Source organism: Scyliorhinus canicula, chromosome 5, assembly GCF_902713615.1.
Source record: "Scyliorhinus canicula chromosome 5, sScyCan1.1, whole genome shotgun sequence".
Lineage (NCBI taxonomy): Eukaryota > Metazoa > Chordata > Chondrichthyes > Carcharhiniformes > Scyliorhinidae > Scyliorhinus > Scyliorhinus canicula.
This window is the reverse complement of record NC_052150.1, coordinates 26648122-26670703: the sequence shown is the minus strand read 5'-3', so window position 1 is coordinate 26670703 and position 22582 is coordinate 26648122. Positions and strand designations below refer to the sequence as shown.

The 22582-nt window shown below is 46.5% G+C and overlaps 1 protein-coding gene across 1 annotated transcript in view; it reads right to left on the bottom strand.

Moving 5' to 3' along the window:
* The window catches only part of cep72 (centrosomal protein 72), a 216146-nt gene that overhangs the window by 110945 nt on the left and 82619 nt on the right, over window positions 1-22582 (bottom strand). The window contains exon 7 of the mRNA XM_038796786.1: window positions 20951-21129. Coding sequence (XP_038652714.1) covers window positions 20951-21129 — 179 coding nt within the window. The remainder of the gene's footprint in view (window positions 1-20950; window positions 21130-22582) is intronic.

Sequence of the window (22582 nt, the reverse complement as noted above, 5' to 3'; positions counted from 1 at the left end):
GGTCCGGGGTAGGGAGGAGCACCGAGTGTCGCTCTATGTGGATGACCTATTGTTGTATGTGGCGGACCCGGTGGGGGGAATGCCGGAGGTGATGGGGATTCTCCGGGAATTTGGGGATTTCTCAGGATACAAGCTCAACTTGGGGAAGAGCGAGCTGTTTGAGGTACACCCAGGGGATCAGGAAGTGGGCATTGGCAGGCTTCCACTGAAAAGGGCGAAGAGGAGTTTCAGGTACTTGGTGGTTCAGGTGGCCAGGAGTTGGGGGGCCTTGCATAAGCTTAATCTCACGAGGTTGGTGGAGCAAATGGAGGAGGAGTTTAAGAGGTGGGACATGTTGCCGTTGTCTCTGGCGGGTAGGATACAGTCAGTCACAATGACGGTGCTCCTGAGGTTTCTGTTCCTGTTCCAGTGCCTCCCCATCCTTATCCCGAAGGCCTTTTTCAGGCGGGTTAATAAGAGCGTTACGGGGTTTGTGTGGGCACACGGGACCCAGAGGGTGAGAAGGGTGTTCTTGGAGTGGGGCAGGGACAGGGGGAGGCTGGCGCTGCCCAACCTCTGTGGGTACTACTGGGCTGCCAATGCAGCGATGGTGCGTAAATGGGTGATGGAGGGGGAGGGGGCAGCATGGAAGAGAATGGAGATGGCGTCCTGTGTGGGCACGAGCCTAGAGGCGCTGGTAACGGCGCTGCTGCCGCTCCCTCCAACGAGGTATACCACGAGCCCGGTGGTGGCAGCTACCCTCAAAATTTGGGGGCAATGGAGACGGCACAGGGGGGAGGTGGGGGCCTCGATGGGGACCCCAATACGGGGCAACCACCGGTTTGTCCCAGGGAGAATTGATGGCGGGTTCCCGAGTTGGCACAGGGCAGGTATCAGGAGGTTGAGGGACCTGTTTGTAGACGGGACGTTTGCGAGCCTGGGTGCGCTGGAGGGGAAGTTCGGGCTCCCCCCGGGAGCGCCTTCAGGTACATGCAGGTACAGGCGTTTGTCAGGCGGCAGGTGGCGGAGTTTCCTCTGCTGCCGCCGCGTGTGATCCAGGACAGGGTGCTCTCGGGGGTGTGGGTTGGGGAGGGGTGGATCTCGGCAGTGTACCAGGTGATGCAGGAGATGGATGAGGCCTCGGTCGAGGAGCTGAAGTGTAAATGGGAGGAGGAGCTGGGTGAGGAGATAGAGGGGGGGGACTAGGGCGGACGCCCTGGGGAGGGTGAACTCCTCCTCTTCTTGTGCGAGGCTTGGCCTCATACAGTTTAAGGTGCTGCATAGGGCTCACATGAGAGGGACAAGGGTGAGTCGGTTCTTCGGGAGTGAGGACAGGTGTATCAGGTGCTCAGGGAGCCCAGCAAATCATGCCCATATGTTCTGGGCATGCCCAGCGCTGGGGGAATTTTGGAAGGGCGTAGCGAGGACGGTAGGATCCAGGGTCAATCCGGTTTGGGGGCTCGCAATTTTTGGGGTTGCAGTGGAGCCGGGAGTGCAGGAGGCAAAAGAGGCCGGTACTCTGGCCTTTGCGTCCATGGTAGCCTGGCGGAGGATTCTTCTTCAGTGGAAGGATGCGAGGCTCCCAAATGTGGAGGCCTGGGTCAATGATATGGCAGGGTTTCTTAAACTAGAGAAGGTGAAATTTGCCCTAAGGGGATCAGTGCAGGGGTTTTTCAGGAGGTGGCAGCCATTTCTGAATTTCCTGGCAGAACGATAGGAAAAGGCCAGCAGCAGCAGCAGCCCGGGGGGGTGAGGTTGTTTCGTTGATTTGGACCGGAGGGACGGGCATAGTTGCTCTATTCCAATGGCGGGCGTTGATTTCTTTCTTTCTCTACGTATACACGGCGGGGGGGGGGTTTGTCGAAGGGGCGGGCGCGTGTTTTGTGCGAATGGCGTGTGTTAATTTACCTCTTCCTTTGTGTATGCGCGGGGGGTACTGTTGTTTCTTTCCTCTGTTCTTTGTAAAAAAAAAATTACTTTTTGTTCTTGATATTTTATGAAGATTTTGAATAAAAATTATTGTTTAAAAAAAGTCTATCTATTAGATTGGCTTAGTGAACTTAAAGACAGTGAGGGGTGAGCATATTGTGGTTGATTATAAGGTTCTATATATTTTTTATCTTGCTGAACTTTTTTGAAACTAATGCTGGTGGATTTCAACAATCGTCAAAACGAAAATGCAGTTTATTTTTTCCCCCAAAGCAAACTTGGGATTTTTTTGAACTAATAATGAATGACCTAAATGTTTTCTTTTAATGAATGACAGCAAAGGGTTGCTTATATTTGTTTAAGTGGGGAGTGTGTTGTGGACAATGGCTCTTTCAGAGGCTGTGATGTTTTTGAGGGTGGAGACGGTCACACGCAGTACCTTACGAACAGGGACTAAAAGCAGACTGTTAGATTTGGCAAAAACATTGCAGTTAACATTACCTGACAAAATGCGAAAAGGTGAGGTCATTATGGTGTGGCTAAGCATTTAAAGTTGCCTGAGATACAGTTTGACTCATTGAAAAAAGCAAAAATTCAGTTGCAAATGAAACAAATGGAACATGAGAAAGAATTAAAGCAGCTTGAATACGAAAGAGAGAGGAAAAAGAAAGAGAAAGAGAGGAAAAAGAAAGAGAAAGAGAGAGAGAGGAAAAAGAGAGACGGATGGAAAACAGAAAGAATAGCCCTAGCAGAACAAAAAGAGCAAGGGAGATACAGATCAGGGAAAAAGATAAAGAGAGAGAGTTTGAACTTCAGAAAATGTCTATGAAACATGACAGTCAGTTAAAATTGGCAGGCGTAAATGGAAACGTATAGTTGGATGATAGTGATGAGGATAGTGAGAAAGAGCGTCAAAGTCGAAGGCTTTGTTGGGATCAATTTAAGTATGTCCAAGCATTGCCAAGGTTTGAAGAGAATGTGGTAGAAGCCTTTTTCATTTCATTTGAGAAAGTTGCAAAAGAAATGAAATGGCATAGGACATGTGGGTATCACTGATTCAAACAAAGCTGATCAGTAGGGCGAGTGAAGTGTTTGCAATGCTACCAGAGGAGGTAACTGGGACGTATGAGGAGGTGAAAAAATTCATCTTAGGTGAATGTGAATCAGTGCCTGAAGCCTACAGACAAAGGTTTAGAAATTTAAGGAAATAATTTAGTCAAACATACATGGAGTTTGAAAGGTTCAGAGTAATTTAGATAGGTGGATAAGGGCTTTGAAAATAGACCAAACGTATGAAGCTCTCAGAGAAATTATACTTTTGGAGGAGTTTAAAAATTCAATTCCTGATGTAGTGAGAATTCATGTGGAAGAACAGAGGGTTAAAACTGCGAGATTAGCAGCAGAAATGCAGATGATTATGAATTAGTTCATAAATCAAAGCTTGGTTTCCGACATCAGTTTCAGCCTGAGGGATAGAAACTGGCGACATGAGAAATACTCAAGTGGTAAAGGTGATCTGATGGGAGCCAATAAGGAGAGTGTACCTCAGATTAAAAAAGATATCCAAGAGTGTGGAAGAGACATGAAAAGTTTCAAATGTTTTCACTGCAATAAACTAGGCCATGTAAAGTCACGGTGTTGGTGGTTGAAGAAAAGCATTGGGGAGGCTGATGTGGTAAAACAGAATAAGACAGTGGGGTTTGTTAAAGTGGTGAAGTGAAGTGAAGGAGGTGCAAAAGATTGTACAGCCTGATCAAGAGGTGATTGATAAGAAGGTGCCAGATCTCTTTAAAGAATTTACTTGTGCGGGTAAAGTTTCAGGAGGAATAGGTAATTTTAAGAGATACGGGAGTGAGTCAATCTTTAATGGTAAGAGATGAGGAGTTATGTAGTCTGGGAAGAATATTGCCAGAAAAGGTGGTAATATGTGTAATTCAGGGTGCAAGGAATAGTGTTCAATTATAAGGTAAGGTTGGAAAGTCCAGTGAAGAGTGGTGAAGTGGTAGTAGGAGTAATAAAGAAACTATCTTGTCTAGGAATACAGTTTATATTAGGGGGTAATGATATCGCAGGTGGGAGTGGTGCCTACTGTGGTGGATAAGCTAGTGGAAAATCAGACAACTGAAGTTTTGAAGGGCATCACGGTAGCATTGTGGATAGCACAATCGCTTCACAGCTCCAGGGTCCCAGGTTCGATTCCGGCTTGGGTCACTGTCTGTGTGGAGTCTGCACATCCTCCCCATGTGTGCGTGGGTTTCCTCCGGGTGTTCCGGTTCCTCCCACAGTCACAAAGATGTGCAGGTTAGGTGGATTGGCCATGATAAATTGCCCTTAGTGTCCAAAATTGCCCTTAGTGTTGGGTGGGGTTACTGGGTTATGTGGATAGGGTGGAGGTGTTGACCTTGGGTAGGGTGCTCTTTACAAGAGCTGGTGCAGACTCGATGGGCCGAATGGCCTCCTTCTGCACTGTAAATTCTATGAAATTCTCTGAAGTGTTGAAGGACGAATATCCTGGGATTGTGTCGTAACAAGGTTGCAAAGTCACAGGTTAAGACAAGAGGAGAAATCAAAGAGTGAAGATGACATTGAAGTGCAATTGTCAGAAACGATTTGTGATCAGATAGCTGAAAAAGAACAAGAACAGGTGGAGAATGAGGCGGATATTTTTAGTTTAGGAAAATTGGCAGAGTTACAACAAAAATATATAGAAATAAAACGGATGTAAAAGAAAAGAATCTGAGTGTATACCAGAGTGTTATTACCGTAAAAGTGATGTCTTGATGAGAAAATGGAGACCTTTGCATATGCAGGTGGATAAAAAGTGGGCAGAAGTTCATCAAGTAGTATGGCCGGTAGGGTATACAAAAGAGGTGTTGTGAGTTGCGCATGAGGTACCAGTGGGAGGTCATTTGGGAATAAGGAAAACTCGAGCTAAAATCCAGAAACTTTTTTATTGGCCTGGACTACTAAAGATGTAGTTCAATTTTGTCAATCATGTCACACATGTCGACTGATAGGGAAACCTCAAGCAGTAATAAACCAGCACCCTTAATACCCATTCCAGCATTTGAGGAACCATTTACAAGGGTCCTAATTGATTGTGTAGAACATAGAACAGTACAGCACAGACCGCTTCAAAAACAAAAAGTGGGAATCAGTATCTTTTGACGATAATGGATATGTCTACTAGGTTTCCAGAGGCCATTCCAGTAAGTAATATTACAGCTAAAAAGATTGTGGAGGAGTTACTTAAATTATTTACTAGATATGGACTACCCACAGAAATACAATCGGATCAAGGATCAAATTTTACCTCAAGGTTATTCAAAGACGTTATGGCTAGCTTAGGAATAAAACAATTTAAATCAACTGCATACCATCCAGAATCGCAGGAACGTTAGAAAGGTGGCATCAAACATTAAAGACAACGTTGAGGGCTTATTGTCAAGATTATCCAGAGGATTGGGCTGAAGGAATTCCATTTGTACTGTTTGCAATTCAGGATGCACCTAATGAGTCAATCAATGTAGTCCTTTTGAACTAATTTTTGGTCATGAGGTAAGAGCACCACTTAAATTGATTGAGGAAAAATTGGTGAGTGAGAAATCGAAAATTGCATTATTGGATTACGTGTCAAATTTCAGGGAACGATTAAATAGAGCAGGTGAATTGGCTAGACAACATTTAAAAGTTGCACAAAATATGATGAAACAGGTAGTGGACAAGAAATCCAAAGTTTGTAGTTTTGCCAGTGGGGATAAAGTTTTAGTATTGTTACCAGTGGTAGGTGAACCTTTAAAAGCAAGGTTGTGTGGACCTCATCAGATTGAAAGGAAATTAAGGGAGGTGAATTATGTGGTAAAAACACCAGATAGAAGGAAGACTCACAGAGTGTGTCATGTGAATATGTTTAAAAGGTACTTTGAAAGGGAAGGAGAGAAAAAGGAGGAGGTTTTAATTATTCTAATTCGAAGTGACGAAACAAATCCAGATGACTGTGAATTTGACATACCTCAAATTAAATTGGAAAACGAGGATGTTCTCAAAAATTGGGATAAATCGTTGAGTTACCTTCCAGAGGAAAAATAGACTGACCTGAAAAGAGTTATTGATTTCACATGGGCAAGCTTGTGGAGATAAATTGCGAAGTACAAAAATGGCTGTAGATGTGGGAAATGCTGTTCCAATCAAACAACATCCATACAGACTTAATCCTTTAACATTGGCACAGGTTAACAAAGAGATTGAGAGTATGCTTAAAAATGGCATAACAGAATATACCCCCTTTGGCACTTATTGCCAGGACAACTGCTTATTTATTACGTTAAAACAAGGAATCACGGAGCTGAAGAGTCTAAGTTGAATTCCCAATCTCTCATGTGCCAGAATGTGGCAACTAGGGGCTTTTCATAGTAACTTCATTGAAGCCAACTTGTGACAATAAGTGATTATTGTATTATTATTAAAACATGATCTCAGGCAAGAGAGGAACAGGATTTCCTGGGTTTGACCCGCCTTTCCACTATGATCACCAACATAGAGGAGGACAAGAGTAGAAACGTCAGGGGAACTCTCTTCCACTCCAGTACAAAAAACATGCATCACTGTTCCTTCGTAGTCACTGGGTTATTCTCCTGCCTAAAACCACTCTGGAAGGAACCATGCTCACATGAGGACTGCAATGATTCATGATAAAAGCTCAGCTCCACCTTTTCGGACTGGGCAATGGACAGAGCCTCGTCAGTCACAAACGCACATATCATTCACAAATAAATAAGTAGTCTTACAACACCAGGTTAAAGTCCCAACAGGTTTGTTTCGAATCACTAGCTTTCGGAGTGCAGCTCCTGAAGCAAAACCTGTTGGACTTTGACCTGGTGTTGTGAGACTTATTGCTGTGCCCACCCCAGTCCAACGCCGGCATCCCCACATCACAAATAAATAAAGCCAACATTTAGAGTTTTATTGGTAGGAAGTGGCTTCTTAGCTTGTTTTTAATCACTCTGTGCTACAAGATGTTAAATTTCCACAAGAGGGTTTGTAGCAGACTCCACAAAAATACCAGAAGGTCCCTTATGGAAAATTTTTTGAAGTCTGGATCCTTATCCTGACCTCCTGCTACCAGCTAGCTGTGAATCAGCAGCAGCCTGCAAATAACGAATAGGTGCATCCTTCAACTGGCAACTACTCACTCAGAACAATGCTTACTTAAAGTGTAAGATGAGTTTCACCAGTGCCTCGGTCAATAATTATTCTTCAACCACCATCACTGAAACCAATTATCTGGTCATTATCATGTTACTGTATGTAGGATCTTGTGTGTAAAGTGGCTGCCCCATTCCCTTCAGCACAGCAGCTGCCATAAACAGTACACAGAATATGGAACATAGAAAAATAAAGCACAGAACAGGCCCTTCGGCCACGATGTTGTGCCGAACTTTTGTCCTAGATCAAGAACAAATTAATCTACACCCCCTCATTCTACCGTAATCCTTGTACTTATCCAATAGCCGCTTGAAGGTCCCTAATGTTTCCGACTAAACTACTTCCACAGGCAGTGCATTCCATGCCCCCACTACTCTCTGGGTAAAGAACCTACCTCTGACATCCCCCCTATATCGTCCACCATTCACCTTAAATTTATGTCCCCTTGGCTGGGCATGCCCAGCACTGGAAGAATTCTGGAAGGGGGTGGCGGGGACGGTGTCGAGGGTGGTTGGATCCAGGGTCAAACCAGGGTGGGGACTCGGGATTTTTGGAGTTGCGGTAGAGCTGGGAGTGCAGGAGGTGAAAGAGGCCGGTGTCCTGGCCTTTGCGTCCCTAGTAGCCCGTCGAAGGATTCTGTTACAATGGAAGGACGCAAGGCCCCCAAGCGTGGAGACCTGGATCAGTGACATGGCGGGATTTATAAAATTGGAAAAGGTCAAATTTGCCCTGAGAGGATCAATACAAGGGTTCTATAAACGATGGCAGCCTTTTCTGGACTTCCTGGCTCAGAGATAGGTAACTAGGTCAATAGCAGCAGCAACCCCGGGGGGGGGGGGGGGTGCATTATTGTAGTGTTTATTCTGTAACTTTATAGTGTGTTAATTTGCGTTGTTAAAATACTGGGTTGTTCATGGGGATGGGGCGAATGTATATGATTGTTAATATTATTGTTATTTTCGGTATTTTACTAAGGTGCGTCAATGTTGTATAAAATCAAAATTTCTCAATAAAAATTATTTTTAAAAAATAAAAAAATGTATGTCCCCTTGGAATGGTTTGGTCCACCCGGGGAAAAAGTCTCTGACTGTTTGCTCTATCTATTCCCCTGACCATCTTATAAACCTCAATCAAGGCGCCTCTCATCCTTCTCCATTCTAATGAGAAAAGGCCGAGCACCCTCAACCTTTCCTCGTAAAACCTACTCTCCATTCCAGGCAACATCCTGGTAAATCTCCTTTGCATCTTTTCCAAAGCTTCCACATCCTTCCTAAAATGAGGTGACCAGAACTGCACACAGTACTCCAAATGTGGCCTTACCAAGGTTTTGTACACTGCATCACCTCACGGCTCTTCAATTCAATCCCTCTGCTAATGAACGTTAGCACACCACAGGCCTTCTTCACAGCTCTATCCACTTGAGTGGCAACTTTCAAAGATCTATGAACATAGACCCCAAGATTTCTCTGCTCCTCCACATTGCCAAGAACCCTATCGTTAATCCTGTATTCTGCAATCATATTTGTCCTTCCAAAATGGACAACCTCACACTTGTCAGGGTTAAACTCCATCTGCCACTTCTCAGCCCAGCTTTGCATCCTATCTATGTCTCTTTGCAGCCGACAACAGCCCTCCTCACTATCCACAACTCTACCAATCTTTGTATCATCTGCAAATTTACTGACCTACCTTTCAACTCCCTCATCCAAGTTATTAATGAAAATCACAAACAGCAGAGGACCCAGAACTGATCCCTGTGGTACGCCACTGGTAACTGGGCTCCAGGCTGAATATTTGCCATCCACCACCACTCTCTGACTTCTATCGGTCAGCCAGTTTGTTATCTAACTGGCCAAATTTCCCACTATCCCATGCCTCCTTACTTTCTGCATAAGCTACCATGGGGAACCTTATCAAACGCCTTACTAAAATCCATGTACACCACATCCATTGCTTTACCTTCATCCACGTGCTTGGTCACCTCCTCAAAGAATTCAATAAGACTGTGAGGCAAGACCTACCCCCACAAATCCGTGCTGACTATCCCTAATCAAGCAGTGTCTTTCCAGATGCTCAGAAATCCTAACCCTCAGTACCCTTTCCATTACTTTGCCTACCACCGAAGTAAGACTAACTGGCCTGTAACTCCCAGGGTTATCCCTATTCCCTTTTTTGAACAGGGGCACGCCATTCGCCCCTCTCCAATCCCCTGGTACCACCCATGTTGACAGCAAGGATGAAAAGATCATTGCCAACGGCTCTGCAATTTAATCTCTTGCTTCCGATAGAATCCTTGGATATATCCTGTCAGGCTCGGGGGACTTGTCTATCTTCAAGTTTTTCAAAATGCCCAACACATCTTCCTTCCTAACAAGTATCTCCTCGAGCTTACCAGTCAATTTCACACTGTCCTCTCCAACAATATGGCCCCTCTCATTCGTAAATACTGAAGAAAAGTACTCGTTCAAGACCTCTCCGATGTCTTCAGACTCAATACACAATCTCCCGCTACTGTCCTTGATTGGACCTACCCTCGCTCTAGTCATTCTCATATTTCTCACATATGCGTAAAAGGCCTTGGGGTTTTCCTTGATTCTAGCCGCCAAAGATTTTTCATGCCCTCTCTAGCTCTCCTAATCCCTTTCTTCAGTTCCCTCCTGGCTATCTTGTATCCCTCAAGCGCCCTGTCTGAACCTTGTTTCCTCAGCCTTACATAAGTATCCTTCTTCCTCTTAACAAGACATTCAACCTCTCTTGTCAACCATGGTACCCTCACTTGACCATCTCTTCCCTGCCTGACAGGGACATACATAGCAAGGACACGTATTATCTGTTCCTTGAACAAGTTCCACATTTCAATTGTGCCCTTCCCTGACAGCCTATGTTGCCAACCATTGTACTTCAGTTCTTGTCTGACAGCATCGTATTTACCCTTCCCCCAATTGTAAACCTTGCCCTGTTGCACGCACCTATCCCTCTCCATTACGAAAGTGAAAGTCACAGAATTGTGGTCATTATCTCCCAAATGCTCCCCCACTAACAAATCTATCACTTGCCCTGGTTCATTACCAAGTACCAAATCCAATATGGCCTCCCCTCTGGTCGGACAATCTACAGACTGTGTTAGAAAAGCTTCCTGGACACACTGCACAAACACCACCCCATCCAAACTATTTGATCTAAAGAGTTTCCACTCACTCAATGTTTGGGAAGTTGAAGTCACCCATGACTACTACCCTGTGACTTCTGCACCTTTCCAAAATCTGTTTCCCAATCTGTTCCTCCACATCTCTGCTGTTATTGGGGGCCCCGATAGAAAACTCCCAACAAGGTGACTGCTCCTTTCCTATTTCTGACTTCAATCCATACTACCTCACTAGGCAGATCCTCCTCGACCTGCCTTTCTGCAGCTGTTATGCTATCTCTAATTAACAATGCCACCCCCCCACCCCCCACCTCTTTTACCACCCTCCCTAATCTTATTGAAACATCAATAACCAGGAACCTCCAACAACCATTTCTGCCCCTCTTCTATCCAAGTTTCCGTGATGGCCACCACATCGTAATGCCAAGTACCAATCCATGCCTTAAGTTCACCCACCTTATTCCTGATGCTTCTTGCGTTGAAGTATACACACTTCAACCCATCTCCGTGCCTGCAAGTACTCTCCTTTGTCATTGTTACCTTCCCCACAGCCTCACTACACGCTTTGACATCCTGAACATCGGCTACCTTTGCTGCTGGACTACAAGTCCGGTTCCCATTCCCCTGCCAAATTAGTTCAAACCCTCCCGAAGAGTACTAGAAAACCTCCCTCCCAGGATATTGGTTCAGATGCAACCCGTCCTGCTTGTACAGGTCCCACCTTCCCCAGAATGCGCTCCAATTATCCAAATACCTGAAGCCCTCCCTCCTACATTATTCCTGCAGCCAAGTGTTCAACTGCACTTTCTCCCTATTCCTAGCCTCGCTATCACGTGGCACCGGCAACAAACAAGAGATGACAACTCTGTCTGTCCTGGCTTTTAACTTCCAGCCTAACTCCCGAAACTTGTTTATTACCTCCACACCCCTTTTCCTACCTACGTCATTGGTACCAATGTGCACCACGACTTCTGGCTGCTCACCCTCCCCCTTAAGGATCCTGAAGACACGATCCGAGACATCCCTGGCCCTGGCACCCGGGAGGCAACATACCTTCCGGGAGTCTCGCTCGCGACCATAGAATCTCCTATCTATTCCCCTAACCATTGAGTCTCCTATCACTATTGCTTTTCTATTATCCCCCCCTTCCTTTCTGAGCCTCAGAGCCAGACTCAGTGTCAGAGACCTGGCCGCTCGGGCCTTCCCCCGGTAGGTCATCCCCCCCCCCCCCCCCCCCCCCCCCCCCCCCCCCCCCCCCCCCCCCCCCCCCCCCCCAAACAGCATCCTAAACGGTATACTTGTTTTGAAGGGGAATGGCCACGAGGGGTCCCTGTACTGTCTGCCTGTTCGATTTCTTTCCCCTGACTGAAACCCAGGTACTCTTGTCCTGTACCCTGGGTGTGGCTACCTCCCTGTAACTCTTCTCTATTACCCCCTCTGCTTCCCGGATGATCCGAAGTTCATCCAGCTCCAGTTCCCTAACATGGTCTCTGAAGAGCTGGAGCTGGCTGCACTTCCCGCAGCTATAGTCAGCGGGGACACCGGTGGTATCCCTCACCACCCACATCCTACAGGAGGAGCATGCAACTGCCCTAGCCTCCATCCCCTCTTACCTCACAGAATACAGCTGCACTGTGGACCAACTGGAACTCCGCCCTCCAACTCTGCTCCCAGTCAGCTGTACTCTCTGTAAACTCCTGGCTCCCTTCTCACTCTTAGAGGAAATGAAATGCAAGGAGCACCTTGCTCCCTCCTCACCTAACTCCCTCAGTCACCAAACTCTCACTATAGCACTCAAATGCACCCAAATTCAGCACTCCCTCAGTCACCAAACTCTCACTATAGCACTCAAACGCACCCAAATTCAGCACTCAGTGCAAAGTCTGCACTGTAGCTGGCTCACCTTTATACTGTGACTCCAGCCTCTGAAAACTGGCTTAATCCAATTAACCAACTAACCAGCTCCAGCTGCAAGTAGTTACAAGTAGAACCTATGTTTAAAGCTGATTGAAAATTCACCTTCTCAACCAAACAGCAACGTTTAAGTTAATTAACTAAATAAAAGAAAGACTAGATTTTAGATTTTTTTTAAAAAATAAACTCTTAATATCCCTCAGTCATCAAACTCTCACTAGTAGTTAGGTGGCCATTCCAGTTCAGTACTTCATTAATCAGGAAGTGCTTTGAGATGTTCTGAACTGCGATTTCTTTGCATGGCATAAATAAAACCCACTAAGCAATGACTCAGCAAGCAAGTACAGCAAAATACCAATATTGCTCTCCAGAGTTAGTCCAGATATCGTCTATAAGCCAAGCTAAACTATGAGCCTCACTTATCGCTGAATCACATACTCTGCTGTCAAAAGGTATAGCTACAGCATCTCAAAACTGGCAACATTGGGACCCAGTCTTACCGGATCTCAGATATTGTTGGATTAAGGGTCAGGCGGTTCCAGCAGCTTGCAGTCTGGTCAAATCGGGTTGGGTGGTATCAAGGGTCGCTTGGAGTCCAGTATCACATCATGCCAACACAGGGCCCAGCCTCGTTCAAGTAAAGTTTTTTTTTAAAATTTTACTCAATTAAAATTGATGCATGGAGCATTATATTTAAGTGTCCATTTTTCAGACAACTCTGCTATATTAATTTCCTTAGATATAATTAGAATATCTACAGCTGTTGTGTGCAATGATGTCAGATTTTCCTTTCCTTACTGGCATGACTTGACAGTCTATATATTGTATGGAAAGAGCCTCAACATAGCATGCGACAATCATTTTTCTAAAACAACATTTTTATTGGTTATTTACATTTGATTGGTAACCAGATTTGTTACACCGGGACGGCACAGTGGCACGCACTGCTGCCTCACTGCGCCAAGGACCCAGTTCGATCCCGGCTCCGTGTCACTGTCCGTGTGGAGTTTGCACATTTTCCCCGTGGGTCTCATCCCCACAACCCAAAGATGTGCAAGGCAGGTGGATTGGCTGTGCTAAATTGCCCCTTAATTGGGGGGGGGGGGAAATTGCGGACTCAAAATAAAAAAAAATTTGTTCCACCAATACTTAAACACAAATGAGGCAAGAATAGAAGGGACTCATTGAGAATGTACCGTACACAGAGTAAAATGTGAATTGAGAGTATGTTTCCAACACCCCCCCCCCCCCTCCCTCGCCTTCCCAGGCTGTGGCTTTACGGGGAATATTTTTGCTCTTATTCAGACTGAGCTTGTCACCCCAGAAGGCTCCCAACAACTTTAGAAGGTCCATTATTCCTCCCATACTGGCTAGAAGGTTTGAGATGTAGAAGAGCGGGTAATCTGCATCGAGTGATACTCAGTGCTCTCTGTCTCGCTTCTGGATACCTCTCCACCCCTCTGCTAATCTGAGGGCGAAGGGCGGTGGCTCAATTGCCAGGGCAGATAGCAGCTGGGAGAAGGGACATCCCTGCCTTGTGCTTCGGTGCAGCGGAACATCCAGAGCTGGTGGCTTTTGTCCGTATGCTGGCCATGGGAAGGCTGTACAGCAGTTCTACGCATGCGATGAATCCAGGCCCAAACCATTCTAGTACCCCCAGGAAGTACGTCCGTTTGACTCTGACAAAGGGCTTCTATGCACCCAGGGAGATGATCACTTCTGGTGTCTGTTCCCCGGGTGGGGTCATAATCACGTTCAGCAGACGTCTGATGCTCGCTGTTAGTTGCTTGGCCTTGATAAAGCCCGTCGGATCCCCCGCAACTATCTTTGGCAGGCAACTTTCCAGTCGCCTTGCCAGGGCATTTGCCAGGACTTTGGCATTGGTGTTTAGGAATGAGATGGGTCTGTATGACCCGTATTCCATCGCGTCTTTGTCCTTTTTGGAGATCAGCGATATTGAGGCCTGGGTTAGATTGGGCGGCAGAGTCCCTCTCTGGAGCGAGTCAGTGAACATCTCCCGCAGGTTTGGGGCCAATGCTGCCACAAATTTTTCATAGAAGTCCACTAGGAATCCATCCAAACCTGGTACCTTCCTCACTGCATGCAGTTGATACTCTCCATGATCTCCCCCACTGCTTGTGGTGCTTCCGGTCCCTATTTTCTTTCTTCCCCCACGACTGGTATGTCCAGTCCTCGTCGAGGAATTGTCTTATCGTTCCGTCCCCCTCCGGGGTTCGGAGTTGTACAGCTCCCGGGTAGTAGGTCGCGAACGCCTTCCTGATCTTGTCTGGGCTTTGGCTAGCCTGCCATTTTTATCTTTCACCGTCGCTATTTCTCTCATGGCTGCCTGCTTTCTCAGCTGGTGAGGGAGGAGGTGGCTGACCTTTTCTCCATGCTCATAAAAGTTCCCCCGTGTCTGGTGGAGTTGGTACACTGCTTTCCCAATGGAGAGCAGATCAGGAGTGGCACGGTGACGCAGGAGTTAGCACTGCTGCCTCACGGCATCAAGGGCATGGGTCCAATCCCTGCCCCGTGTCACTGTCCGTGTAGTGTTTGCACATTCTCCCAGTGCCTGCATGGGTCTCATCCCCACAACCCAAAGATGCGGAGGGTGGGTGGATTGACCACGCTACATTGCCCCTTTGAGAAAAAGGGCAGATCAAATTCCATTTGTAATATTTACTCTCCGTGTCGGGGTCATGGAGCACCATCGATCCACATCCCGTACGAAGTCGGCCAACTGCTGCCAGGTCGCCTTCTCTTTTCTGACCCTATATGCGATTATCTCTCCTCTTATCACCGCCTGTGAGGCCTCCCCGTTCTGGGTGCAGGTTACGTATCCCTCGATGACTTGTGACACTTTCTTGCAGAATGCCTTGTTGGCGAGGAGGGCGGTGCCCAGTCCCCACAGAATATTCAATCTTTACTGTCCCTGGAAGCACTGATTTCCCTACCACAAAAGAAGTTGATGCGGGAGTATACCTTGTGGAGAAGAAGAACTCCTCACTTTCAAGATTCACATGTGAATGGTTTATCAAAGGACAACAGTTTTTCATATTCACAAGAGGGAGCGAAGAAAACTGGAAGAAAATAAATGTTTCCTGATTCTCTTACAGTACGACAACAGACCAGGTTGCAGCAACAAATTCTAATCTCATTGAGTGTTTTTTTTCTGTTCCGCACACTGTTGGGCCCACCACCATGGGTGACCAGGTGCTTTTTCACAGTGCATCAAACAGACAGCACCTAACCAGGATTATTTATGGTACTGAGGGAGAGTCCTTTCAATCACTGATCAGAAACAAAACTGGGTTGCCATGAAAATGTGTTTTTTTTAATTATCGAAGGGTTAGACCAACTAATTATTATTTAATAATCCCAAATGTCTTTGTGGTTGCTTCTGCCACATGATCACAGATTAAGGCCAGTTCTGATTTCCTCTTTCTTGTGGGATTTACTTAGCAAATAGTTAGTGAAGGCAAAGTACAAACGAATACTTCAAAAAAAATGTGAGCAAGAACGGTGTTTTGTGAGGGAACAATGCCAAAGAGTCATATTGCAGATTTCCCACTATATATGACGCACCAACATGACATGCAAAACATTAGTTCCCGTCAAGAGTAATTATCAGACTGCCCAGTGACGGAAATTTGGTCAAATCCAGGCCTAAACTGGCTGTCTTTAACCTCTTATTTCAATTCACACTTATGACAAAGAATGTAGCAGTGTGTAAAGTTAATCTCAATCACATCCCAATTACTGGAAAGAAACAGGAGTAATATGATCGTGCAGCACACTAATTACCACTAAATTGTGCACAATGGTTTAAACCCTCACAGTGAATTTTTAAAATAAATCTAAGTACCCAATTCAGGGTGGCACAACGACACAGTAGTTAGCACTGCTGTCTCACGCTGCCAAAGACCTGGGTTAGATCCCGCCCCTCACTGTCCGTAAGGAGTTTGCACCTTCTCCCCATGTCTGCATGGGTTTGAACCCCACAACCCAGAAAGATGTACAATAGGTCAATTGGCCACATTAAATTGTACCTTAATAGGAACAAAAGATTTGAGTACTCTAAATTTATTTTTAAAAGTACCCAATTAATATTTTCTTTGTGCTAGCTAGGTATGACTCTAACCAGTGGATGGTTTTGCCCGATTCCCGTTGACTCCAGTTTTGCTAGAGCTCCTTGATGCCGATCTCAAACAAATGCTGCCTTGATGTCAAGGGCAGTCACTCTCTAGATTTCCTTTGTTAGGGGCTGTTTAGCACAGGGCTAAATCGCTGGCTTTGAAAGCAGACCAAGCAGGCCAGCAGCACGGTTCGATTCCCATAACAGCCTCCCTGAACAGGCGCCAGAATGTGGCGACTAGGGGCTTTTCACAGTAACTTCATTTGAAGCCTACTCGTGACAATAAATGATTTTCATTTTCATTTCATTTCTCACCTCACCTTTGGAATTCAGCTCTTTTGTCCATGTTTGAACCAAGGCTGTAATGAGATCAGGAGCTGAGTGATCCTGGCGGAACCCAAACTGAGCGTCAGTGTGCAGGTCATTGCAGAGTAAGTGCTGTTTGATAGCGGTGTTGATGACCCCTTCCATCACTTAAAAAATAATTTAAAGTAGACTGATAGAGTGGTAATTGTTCGGGTTGGATTCTTCCTGCTGTGTGTGTACAGGACATACCTGGGCAATTTTCCATTGCCGGGTAAATACCAATGTTGTAGCTGTACTGGAACAGCTTGGTCAGGTGCGCGGCAAGTTCTGGAGCACAAATATATTGTCAGGGCCCATAGCCTATGCAGTATCCAGTTCCATCTTCCTTCTTTTGATGTCACGTGAGGTGAATCAAATTAGCTGAAGACTGGCATTGTGATGCTGGGGACCTCTGGAGGAAACAGAAATGGATCATCCCCATAGCACTTCTGGCTGAAGATTATTGCAAACGCTTCAGCCTTGTCTTTTGCATAGATGTGCTAGGCTCCTTCATAATAATAATCATTGTCACAAGTAGGCTATATTAACACTGCAATGAAGTTACTGTGAAAAGCCCCTAGTTGCCACATTCTAGCACCTGTTCGTGTACACAGAGAGAATTCAGAATATCCAATTTACCGAACAGTACGTCTTTCAGGACTTGTGGGAGGAAACCAGAGCACCCGGAGGAAACCCACACAGTCACATGTGATTTAACCCACTGGGTCTGCCTCTGTCCGGCAGTTTCTTGCTCTGAAGTTGTTCGGTCAGTCGGACAAGGCATATCTCGAGATGGTACTGCAGGGGTGGGATTTTCCGAGCCGAAATCGCGATTGGCATGGGGCGGAGAATAGGTGTCAAACCCGAGAACGGATTCGACGCTGCTCCCGCGATTCTCCGGCCCCAGGAGAATCTCCGTTAATCGTGCGCGCGGTCAATACGGTGCCGGTTGGGGGCCATTGAAAGAGGCCCCCACAGCGATTCACCGAGTGCAGCTGGCTGAGTTCCCGACGGCGTGGTTCTCTCATGGCCCCAACCGTCGGGAACTCAGCATGGCGGCTGCAGACTCAGTCCACGGCCGCCCTGGTGTGGCATATCCTTCGCCGGTGGGGGGGGGCACTAGGGCGGCCAGGCTACCGATCAGGGGCCACCAATCCGCGGCACGCGCAATCTCGGGGGGGGGGGTTGCCTATCTTCTTGGTGCCAGTCCGCGGTGTGGGTCCGGCATGCCGCGCGGGACGGCCAACGCTGGCCACCGCTGTGCACTTGCGCGGACATCCGACCGGAAGTGCAGGGCCCCGTATCGGCAGCCGGAGCTGCTAGGAGTACCCCGGTGCCTTGCTAGCCCCCTCCAGGTAAGTGAATCGCTCCGGACTTTCTGCAGGAAAGTCCGGAGTGATTCGCTGGCGTTTTTTCGCAGTCGTGGGGACATAGCCCCATTATTGGAGAATCTCACCCCTGGTGTCTGGGTAGACTGAATGGCATGATTCAGTGAGTATGGCTGTGTCAGGTTGTTGCTTGCCTAGTCTGTGACAGTTCTCCTAATTTTAGTACAAGCCCAAGATTATAGTAAGGAGGACTTAGCAGGGTCGACAGGGATGGGTTTGTTGTTATTGTCTCCAGTTTGACCATGTACAATTCAATTTTTGGCTAGTTATCCTAATTAAGTCCAAAATCAATTAACATGGCATCGCCTTACACAGACAACTCGGTACTTAAATTCTAGAATTTGGTAACAAATGATGAATTCCATTTAAACACTATCCGTTCTGAAACTGTGCAAGTCAAAGATAGAAATCTCATTTTGTCATAGGTCTCTCAACATTGTGCTGAAAACTGTTGTCTTCTAAAGTGACCTATTCATAAAGCCTGCTATTGCACTAAATTCTAACCATGCCAAAAATATGGTGAGTTGCATCTGAAAATATTAACTTAATTTTTGGTTCGGATTGTGGCCTTGCATTTAGGCTTGGTGAAGTCTTCTCTTTGTTGCTTGAAGAATAGCTAGTGATCATCAAATCTGTTTAATCAATGATTTAATGGTGCCAAAACATTTATGTCTTTATCAGATCATTTTTTTTTTACATAAATATTTTTGTTAACGTTTGCATTTTTACACAGTACAAAAAATGGATGGAATGGCTATAATTTATAACTTCCATGTTGTTCCTTTTCGGAACTCCCCCTCCTCCTCCCCTTTTCTGCTGCCTCCAGGTCTTATCCTAGGCCTTTGCGTTCACAGTCGGTGGTTTGTTTTATTCTTGTGCGAGGCTCTCTGGTCCCTGTGACGGTCTCTCCCTGGGTTCCCTTTTGGGGTTCTCTTGGGTCTCTCGCCGTTGCCCCCGCCCCCCCCCCTCCCTCCCCCCGTTCCTGTCTGTTTTGTGTGGCCCTGGTGGTTCCCGTGCATCCCCCCCTCTCCTCCCAACTCTTCTATCAGTTGTTGGCTTCGAACAGGTCCTGGAACAGGCTCATGACTGGCCCCAAGCTTTGTGGAAGCCATCGTGTGACCCGCAGATGATGTATTTGATCTTCTCCAGATGGAGAAATTCCGATAGATCTACCAGCCAGTCTGCAGCTTTGGGTGGTGCTGCTGATCACCAGCCGAGCAGGATTCTCTAGCGGGCGATTATGGAAGTAAAGGCAAGGGTGTCGGGCCCTCTTCCCCATATGAAGTTCTGGCTAGTCTGATACCCCGAAGACGACACTCTCGGGCACAACTCCACCCTCACCCCCACAACCCTGGACATCGCCCCAAAGAAGTCCAAAACCCGACATGTCTGGGGCAGGCCCAGAACATGTGGGCGTCGATGGCTAGGCCTCCTTGGCACCATTCACATTTGTCCTCCAACTCCGGGAAGAACCTGCTCATGTGGGATTTCATCAGGTGTACCATATGCACCACTTTAAGCTGCATGAGGCTTAGCCTTGCGCAGGAGGTGGAGTTGGCCCTGGTTAGTGCTTCGCTCCAGAGTCCCCACTCTGCTTCCGTCCCTAATTCTTTTTCCTATTTATCCCTTGTTCTGTCCAATGGGGAGCGTGTCCTTTCTAAAAGTCGTCCATATGTGTCCCCGCAGTTCCTTTTTCCATACTGTCCACATCCAGTAGCTCCTCCAACATTGTATCTCGGGGCCCTCGGAACCGCATCGTTTCCTTGCAGAGAAAGTTTTTGATTTGTAAATGACGGAATTCCTGTCCGTTCAGGAGTTCCAGTCTCTCCGTCAGCTCTTCCAAGGTCACAAGTCTGTCCCCTGTGTAGAAGTCCCTAACCGCCATGTCTCCCCGTCCTGTTTCCACCTCTTAAGGTGGCATCTAGCATGGCTGGTGGAAACCTGTGGTTGCTGCAGATGGGGGCAATGGTGGACATTGCGGTTAAACCGAAGTGCTGTTTGATCTGGTTCCAGGTTCTTAATGTTGCTACTGGGCTGATTGAGTGTTTTGCCTGCGGGGTGGGGATGGGAGTGCGGTCATGGCGAGGGCTCGGAGGGTTATTCCCCTGCAGGAGGACCCCTCCATCCTCACCCATTCCATGTTTGATTCCTTTACCCATCCCCTCTCTCTCTCAGCCGTGGCTGCCCAGTGGTAGCATTGCAAGCTCGGGAGGGATAGGCCTCCCATGCTACTTCTCCTTTGCAGTTTTGGTGCCCAGCAAAAACAAACGTTGTTCCCTCCCTTCTTCATTTGAAAAATGGCCTATTTGCCCAATGTGGGACATCTCCCCAAACCCACTTCAGAAACATGCACACTCAAATGCATCCCCGACTGGAGTTTCCAATGAAACAAGTTTCTTCAAAATGAAAGTATTTACGGAGGTGCAATTCATCACATACTAATCAGAGAAACAATTCCAGTTCATCGACTTTTAAACAGCACAGAAATAGGCCACTTGGCCCAACAGGTCTCTGCCAACATTTGTATCACACCAGCTTTCTCCCACCTTACCTCATCCCATCTAACACCATATCTTTCCATTCCTTTTTCTCTCTTCTCCTTCTCTCATTTCTTCTAGATATAAATAATGGACAAGGCCAATGCTTCTTATTTGCAGAACATTTACAGCAGCATGAATTTCTCAATTCTAGAAGAATCTACTCATTTATATTGCTCTGCTCTCGTCAATCAATTGACTAGCCACAAATGACTGACTTACCATCACAAAGCATGATTTAAATGAGTCAAATTAGTTTTTATCCGTTCTGTAGTGTTACAGAACTAAAGACGGTATCAAGCTATATCTCAAACAAAAATTCTGAAAGGTATTTTTTGTATCACAATGAAAATAAATTTGACAACATGCTTACCTTGCAAGTTATGCAGCTTGGCCTCGGGAGCACTTTTGGCCGAACCTGAGATACCAGTGGGTTTGTTCAAATCCCAGCCGCACTTTGCAATGAGGTTCAAAACAGCTTCATCATCTTCATCAAGTCCTGAGCATTTCTTTGTCAATGAGTTTACAAATTCTGCCCTTGGATGTCTCGGCCTACAGCTCAAAAGAAATGAGCAACATAGAACGTAGCTAACAAAGAAGCATATATTGTGTAGTATTGTAATATAGCTAATATGATAGAAACACAATGACGTTGACATCTTTAGTAGCTCCCCTCCATTGAAACAAAAATGAGGGCGTTTGGGTGTAAAGTGATTAGGGCCTCTCAAATTATGTGGGTAAAGATATGTCTGGTACACCATTAGGCCTCGTGTGTCAGAAGGTCCAAAGTTTGACCTCCATCCACATTCAAATGGCTGCTCTGACATTGTGGCACATCATCTTTTTTCATTTATTATGGGGATGTGAGTGTCACTGCTAGGCCAGCATTCATTGCCAATCCCTAATTGCCCTTGAACTGACTGGTTTGACGGGCTATTTCAGAGTCAAACACATTGCTGTGGTTCTGGAGTCACATGTAGGCCAGACCAGGTAGGGACGGTTTCATGGTCATCAGTAGATTTTTTATTGAATTCAAATTTCGCCATCTGCCATGGTGGGAGTCGAACCCGGGTCCCCAGAGCATCACCCTGGGCCTTTGAATTACGAGTCCAGTGACAATACCACAACAGCGCTGCCTCCCTGTCAATAAACTCAATGCCTTGGGTTTGGGGGGGGGGGGAGCAGGGTGAAAACAAATCAGCCTAAGTTGCTGCTCCCAGTAACTTTCACAGTTACTTCATTGCAGTGTTAATGTAAGCCTACTTGTGGCAATAATAAAGATTATTATTATTATAAGTATTATCCAGTGACCTCTGCAGGAATGTAGCAATGTATAGTTGTCAAGGGAAATTCAGGATTGCCTTCAATGGCCAAAATTACTTGACAACATTCTCAATATAGGATCGCAAGATTTCTCAGCAACCCATCCAGACGTCAGTAAACACCGTGGGTCGACCAGCCTCGTTTTCTGGTTCCCTCATGAGGGACACCAAACATTTACTTCTGAAGATCAAGCCGATGAATTCCCTCCTTCAAAGATGCTCCAACTCAGACTGCCTCAAAGACATTACAGCACCCAAGGTTTTTTTCTCCTGAGACACCATCCACCTCGATTTTGAAGTCTACACTCCAGCCTCTGCTCACTGGTGCAATTTCTGCTCTTTAGTAGTCAGCTGGCTTCACTGGGTTGGTATTGCCCCTGAATTTTGCCAAACTCCGACCCCCCCAACTAGACCAAGCTATAAATGATTTCTAGGGCTTCTTTACATAGAATTTACAGTGCAGAAGGAGGCCATTCGGCCCATCGAGTCTGCACCGGCTCCTGGAAAGGGCACCCTACCCAAGGTTAACACCTCCACCCTAGCCCCATAACCCAGTAACCCCACCCAACACTAAGGGCAATTTTGGACACTACGGGCAATTTATCATGGCCAATCCACCTAACCTGCACATCTTTGGACTGTGGGAGGAAACCGGAGAACCCGGAGGAAACCCACGCACACAC